This window comes from Strix uralensis, chromosome 33, assembly GCF_047716275.1.
Source record: "Strix uralensis isolate ZFMK-TIS-50842 chromosome 33, bStrUra1, whole genome shotgun sequence".
In the NCBI taxonomy this organism is placed as follows: domain Eukaryota; kingdom Metazoa; phylum Chordata; class Aves; order Strigiformes; family Strigidae; genus Strix; species Strix uralensis.
Window position 1 is genome coordinate 631,385 of NC_134004.1, and position 6,466 is coordinate 637,850.

At 54.7% G+C, this 6,466-nt stretch overlaps 1 protein-coding gene across 1 annotated transcript; it reads left to right on the top strand.

The window, feature by feature from the left end:
• Positions 1 to 4,407: 4,407 nt before the first annotated feature.
• LOC141936637 (sodium-driven chloride bicarbonate exchanger-like) lies at positions 4,408 to 5,874 on the top strand. Its single transcript, XM_074853774.1, has 4 exons — positions 4,408 to 4,780; positions 5,142 to 5,315; positions 5,415 to 5,546; positions 5,770 to 5,874. Exons 1-4 carry the CDS (start codon positions 4,670 to 4,672, stop codon positions 5,788 to 5,790), a joined length of 438 nt encoding a protein of 145 aa, XP_074709875.1. The 5' UTR covers positions 4,408 to 4,669; the 3' UTR covers positions 5,791 to 5,874.
• Positions 5,875 to 6,466: the final 592 nt, after the last annotated feature.

A 6,466-nucleotide genomic window follows, 5' to 3' on the forward strand; every position in this document is an offset into this window, starting at 1 on the left:
TCCCCCCCCCCCCCATCAAGCTCTCCTCCAGAGCATCGCCGCTGACCCCGGTCTCTATCGGATGCTTCCACGTTTCAGCACCTTCATCTGGTAGGGGGTGAGTCCCAGGGGTGTCCCCAACATGTAGGGTGACACAGGTGTGTCCCAAAGGTGGGGTGGCCCTTGTGACACCCACACACACTTTTTGGTGCCCCCCTTTCCCCCAGGTCCATGTTAACATAGTGCAGAACAACCTGGTGCTGCTCATTTACCTCATGGGGATGGTGAAGGCTCTGATGGACAACCCCACCCTCTCCCTGGAGAAATATGTGAGTCTGGGGGGTGGTGTCCCTTCCTCTGGGGGATGTCACCAGCCTGTCCTGGTCACCCAGGGCTGCTGTAAACCCCCTGTGTCCTTCTCTGTGTCCCTCCATGTCCCCAGTCTCCACCAGCTCATCCCCATCATCACAACATGCGTCGGGAGCCCCCAGCTCTCCCAGTGTCCCCATGTGAGGCCGTCCCCATGTCCCCCCCGTGTCCCACGGTGTCCCTGTGTGTCATCACAGCATCATGTTTGTCTTTGGGCTTCCTGGGGAGGGACTGCAGCCGGGCAAGACCTGTTGGGGAGCTCAGTCTTCTTTGGGGATGCTCTGTGAGGCAGGAGGACAATTGCTTTGAGCTGCCAGTATTTCTGGAAGGATTACCCACACTTGCCTTCCATCTGGAATACTGTTCAGTGGCACTTGGGGTTTTTTTAATTAAAAAGAAAAATTAAAAAATAGGATGTGTGTGAATAGCTGTGTGCTAGATACAGTGAATAATCTCCTCCTTTTTGGAGTGAATGGCTTTATAATTAAAAATCTCCATTCAATGTTACAAAAAGGGGTTCCCTTGAAGATCCACATGCTTGCTGATGGATTCCTGGCTGACAAAATCCCCTCCCAGCTTGCTTAAACATTAAACCCTCTTTCAAGTGCCATTCAGATTATCTAGTGTGATTTCTTCCAATTAATCATAGCAGTGTAAAGTGTGTATTGTTCTTAAAACCTACGGTCAGAAGTTCATAGAAGCATCTGTGTCTGGTTTAACTGAGTTAAAGCTCTTGTTGTGTCAGGTGGAGGGTTTCTAATGCCGTTTTTTTCTCTCTCAGCAGAGATGACCGTGCACATCTCACCCTCTAGGAGCCAGGACGCCACATCCAGGTTCCAGCCCATGCTGTCCCCAGAGCTCGTGTCCTCGAGGTGAGCAGGGAGGGGCGTCACCCCGCAAGGGGTTGGTGTGTTGCAGCAGTCGGTGCTGTGAGGGCTGAGGGATGGCAGCGGGGTGACAGCAGCTGTTGGGGTCCCTCATTTGCACAGCCCCGCCCCTGCCCGCTGGGGAATCTCTGGGTCCCTGGGGCAGGTTTTGAACAGTCCCTCCCAGTTAGGTCAATGGACCCAGCACAGCCAGGAGATGCGGTGGGAGCTGCTCGGCCTGGCAGAAATCCCTCGGTACTTGTGATTCAGAAGAGGCAAAATTTGGACCCCCAGGTCTCCTTAGATGACCTTCAGGAGCTGGGGGCTGCAGCAGGGACAGGCTCTCTGTCTCTGGTCCAGTGACTGGTCCCATTGCTCACAGGAAGGGGAAGAGCTTTAACAGGTGAATCTGCCATTTCCCTTCTTCTGGGGGTTACAGGAGCTGTTCTGGGCATGAGGGAGGTGTAAATTCACCGGTTGAGTCAGACTGGGTAGAGCAGAGATGGGCTGTCGTTTCTCTGACCTCAGCGCTGTGTCTGTGCTGTAGCTGTAATCATCTCTGCCCGCACAAGTCACCTGGGGGCCTATTTTGTTTTAAAGGAGATATAATGATTAAAGTCTGTGAATCTAGTGCACAGTCTGAAATGAGTACTCGGGGACCAGCAAACTCATCTCCAGACAGGAGCATTTTATCCTCTTGCCCACCAAGTTAACCGGTGCCACCAAGTGCTTCCAGGAGGCCCTTTCACAGTCGCAGTTGTGACCCAAGTGTGAGACCCAGTGGCTGGGATTTTCTTGCTTTGAACACAGTAATCCTGGCAATGCCCTTCCGCAGCCCCGGTGGCAAGGGGAAAAGAGAAGCCAAAGGACTTTTTTCTGTTTGCCCCTGTAGTTCTCCTTCGGCTTTTAAGGCACAGCTGCTCTTGGTGCAGCGCCGGCGGTGGTACTTCAGGCGAGGAGGGCGTCAGCTCTCAGCCCTTGGCTTTTGCAAGGAGAAAAACGGTGTGTTTGGTGGGAAGTGCCCTTGCACCAAGGGAAGCTGGAGCCTGGAAGGGCTGAAGATGAAGCTTTGCCCTTGCAGGCTGCTGAGGGCCTTTGGAGGTTGTTGGTGGCCATGTCTTGTGGCCAAGTGCCATCTAGTGAGTCCTGCAGGTATCGCGTTTGGAGACCGAAACTGGCTGTGATAAGAAGTGCAGGGTTTGGGTTTTTTTTTTTCCTCACCCAGTTTAGAAATCCCTCTTCGTTTTTAGAAAGGAACAACAGGAAGGAAGCAGGAGGTTTGTTTTTCTGGTCTGAAACCCTCATCTCTCTCTCCCTGTAGTAAATACTTCCCGCCTCACGTTGTGTACAATATAGGTGATGTTATGAGCTGTTTTATTTGGGTATGGGAAGAAAAAGCTCCTACAAGTCCGTGTTTTTAGGGCCATGCCTGGAGGAGGCAGCACACAGAGGCCTCTTCTGCATAGCGCTGGTGGCCACTGACACCAGCTCTCTGGTGTGCTACATCACCCGCTTCACCGATGAAGCCTTCGCCTCCCTCATCTGCCTCATCTTCATCTACAAGGCTCTGGAGAAGCTGAGTCACCTGCAGGAGATCTGCTTCTGTACATCATATGCTCAAGGGGAAAGTTGGTTCAAATGAGGAACAAGCGGTGCCTCGGTGCCTTATTCCCATTTTAGCAGTGAGCGTGGCTGTAGTGGCAGACATCTGTTTCCTTATTTCTTAATTTAGTTTTTTAAAGGTCTGAATCCAAACAGCCCTTTTCCACCCAATTAAACGCCAGATCTCCCAGGGACAAGCACAGCAGCAGCACCTGACCAAGGGATTTGGCTGCATGTCTGCAGAGGGGGGGGGGGTTTGTTAACCAGCCCTCACGTTGTTGATGTCCCCAACTCTTCCACCTCATGTTAGGGCCCCGTTTGCGATGCCTCTCTCAGCTCTGGTTTCTTGCCCCAGGTACGGTCCACAGTAAGTGACTTTGCTGTTTTCCTCACCATCGTCGTCATGGTGCTCATGGACTTCATGGTTGGGATCCCGTCCCCGAAGCTCCACGTTCCCCATATGTTCAAGGTAACGGGGGGGTTTGGCACGGAGCTGGTTTCAGCTCTTGGGGATGCCCCAAGGGGATGCCGGGGCAGGACAGGGCTGAGTCTGGAGGAGGTGCTGGTGGTGTGACCATCTCTTCTTCCACCCCCGAACGCATCGTTTCCTTCTGGAAATGAGAAGACATCCCCAGACTAGATACCTACAGCAGAAGTATCTGTAGGTGCTTGCACAGCAGAGGACGCTGGCGCTGCTGAACCCCCCGGGAGAGGGTGACGTGAAGCCAGGGCTGGGAGATGCTCTGACACAGGCAGGGAGGGAAAATCAAAGCCAGCGAAGGGGCTGGGCGATGATGCTGAGGTGTGAGCTTTGTTGCAGCCTACCAGAGACGACCGTGGGTGGTTCATCAACCCCATAGGACCCAACCCTTGGTGGACAGTGTTGGCTGCGCTCATCCCAGCTCTGCTCTGCACCATCTTGATCTTCATGGACCAGCAGATCACTGCCGTTACTGTGAACAGGAAGGAGCACAGGCTGAAGGTAAGGGGCTGCAAGAGATGACCCCACCCCCAGCCCACTCTGGGCTGCAGGGATGGGAGAAGCTCCTATTCCAAATGCTTTGTGAAGGCCTTGCTTTGGGACAACGTCAGGCTGCGGGGCAGGATGCTCTCCTGAATTCATGATGACGCAGGGAGAGGATGACAGGGGAGTTCAGATGAGCAATCTTTAGGAGCCCCAAAGAAATCTTAGAGCAATATAGAAGCGCGTTTTTGTTTTAAAATGTCGGCAGCGGCTGGGGGAAGGAATTGTTTTGATGCGCTGCCGGGGGTAACTCAGAGTCACATCGTACTTGCAAGTGGCGGAAATTTCTTTATGAATGAAAAAAACAGTCTCTCCAAACCCACTTTGTCTGAACTCCTGCCAGATCTGGCTGCAAGGTGCTTGCGCAGAGGCTGGCTACATCCTTAGTGGTTTCCAATTCTTGTTTTAAACTTTCAAGCAGTTGGCTTGTGCTCAAGTAGGGTTTGAGCCTGACTTGCGATGTTGTCCTGGCTCTTGTGCCGCGGGATGCTGTATCTCTTGTTTTGCTCCCTGCAGAAAGGATGCGGGTACCACCTGGACCTTTTCATTGTGGCCGTGATGCTCGGGGTCTGCTCCGTGATGGGGCTGCCCTGGTTTGTGGCTGCGACCGTCCTGTCCATCACCCACGTGAACAGCCTCAAAGTAGAGTCCGAGTGCTCAGCTCCGGGAGAACAACCCAAGTTTCTGGGGATACGAGAGCAGAGGGTCACGGGCTTGATGATCTTTGTGATCCGATGGGGAGAATCCGACACACCTCTAACCCTGTGGAAAGTGGAAAGCTTTAGGCAATTTTAGGCAGTGCCTGTAGAAGAGAGGGGTAATACTGAAAATGCAATTTAAACCCCCAAATGACTGCATTCTTTGTTTTCAGTTTATACCAATGCCGGTGCTTTATGGCGTCTTTCTCTACATGGGTGTGTCGTCGCTCAGAGGAATTCAGGTACGGACTCTTGTGCGGCGTGTCGGCTCCCTGGTATTTCACCTCCGTGAAAATGGGGGAATTCAGTGCAAAGGGAAGGCAGTTTCTCCCACTGGTGGAAATCCTTGCTGGGGGGGATTCCGTGGGCCACAAAAGGCTGTTAATAGACCAGCGTGGAATAATGGCAATTTGGTGGGCAGCCCTCATGGGAAGCTGGTTTATAGATGGAGTGAAGGGGAAGTGGGTGCTGCTCCCAGGAGGAACATAGTGGGATCCAGGATTTCTCATGGCACGTGAGGTCCTGAAAACTGCCCCCACATCTCAACAGGGCCAGAAACTTCCCGCAGTCCCAAGGTGGCCACTTCTCACTTTTATTTTGCAGTTCTTTGACCGCCTGAAGCTGTTTTGGATGCCGGCAAAACACCAGCCGGATTTCATCTACCTGCGGCACGTCCCCTTGCGAAAGGTGCATTTATTCACCGTGATCCAGCTGATCTGCCTCGTCCTGCTCTGGGCCATCAAGGTGTCCCGTGCCGCCATCATCTTCCCCATGATGGTAAGAGCCGGTGCCGCTTGGCAGCGGGATGTTTGCAGCGCTGGAGGGAGATGTAGCCTCATCTCTGGCCTCACCGCATCTTCCCTCTTCCTCGTGAAGGTTTTGGCTCTCGTTTTTGTCCGGAAAGTGATGGATTTCTGCTTCTCGAAGCGGGAGCTCAGCTTTCTGGATGACCTTATGCCAGAAGGGAAGTTCTTGGACGGTGCCAAGAATGAAGCCGAAGGGGAAGAGGTAACGCTTGCTGGGGGCTCGGGGCTGGAAGCACCATCAGGAGCCTTTGCTTGGAGCTGTTGCTCTGCAGCTCTCAGGTTTGCCTCCCAAAACTCATCAGCCAGCACAACCTCTCGTGCTTACGCTGAGCTTTGGTTCCCCGGCCCCCCTGTGCCTTGTGCTGGTGCGCTTGGTGGCATCAGTTCCTGTCCTCACGGGTTGCTGTGTGAAATGTTTCTTGCAGGCCAGCTCCTTCTGGATTTGATACCTGGGATGAGACGTTGGAAACAACCATGTTACATCCCCAGGGGCAGGCAGGACCCTGACCGGCCGGGGGAGCAGGATGGGGATGATGGGGACACACCCACAGACACCGCACCAGTAATAAAACAGTTGATGCTACACCTTGTTGTAGGGTCTCTGGGGTGCTGCAGGCCCTGAGGGGGTGATCCCCCACCCCTGCCACCCTTCCCGGGGGTCCCCAGGCTGCCAGGTCCCCCCTGGTGTGAGCTGTGGCCTCCTGGCCCCTGGCCAGGCAGTGGCAGAAGCGACCCACGGCCACACGGGGACAGGGCTGGGGACTGCCTGTGTCCCCTGAGGGGGGTGGCCTGTGGACCTGCACCCCCCTGTGCATGGGGGGAGATGTCCCTGTCCCTGGTGGCAGCCAGCACAGGGGGAGGGTGACCAGGAGGGTCCCCAGCAGTGGCCTGAAGCTCATCACCGCTGCAGGGCCAGGGGCCAGGCAGGGCCAGCACCCAGGAACGATGACAGCACAGGGACACACTGGGACAGGGACCAGGGGACATTCCAAGGTGCACGGGGGAGGAACCACCCAGACCCTCCCAGTGCCCCCCCAGTGCATCCTCGCTGCTTCCTCCAGCATCTGCTGGGCTCATCCCCGGCCCCCTCCCCAGTGTCCCCAGTGCATCCCCCAGCCCCCA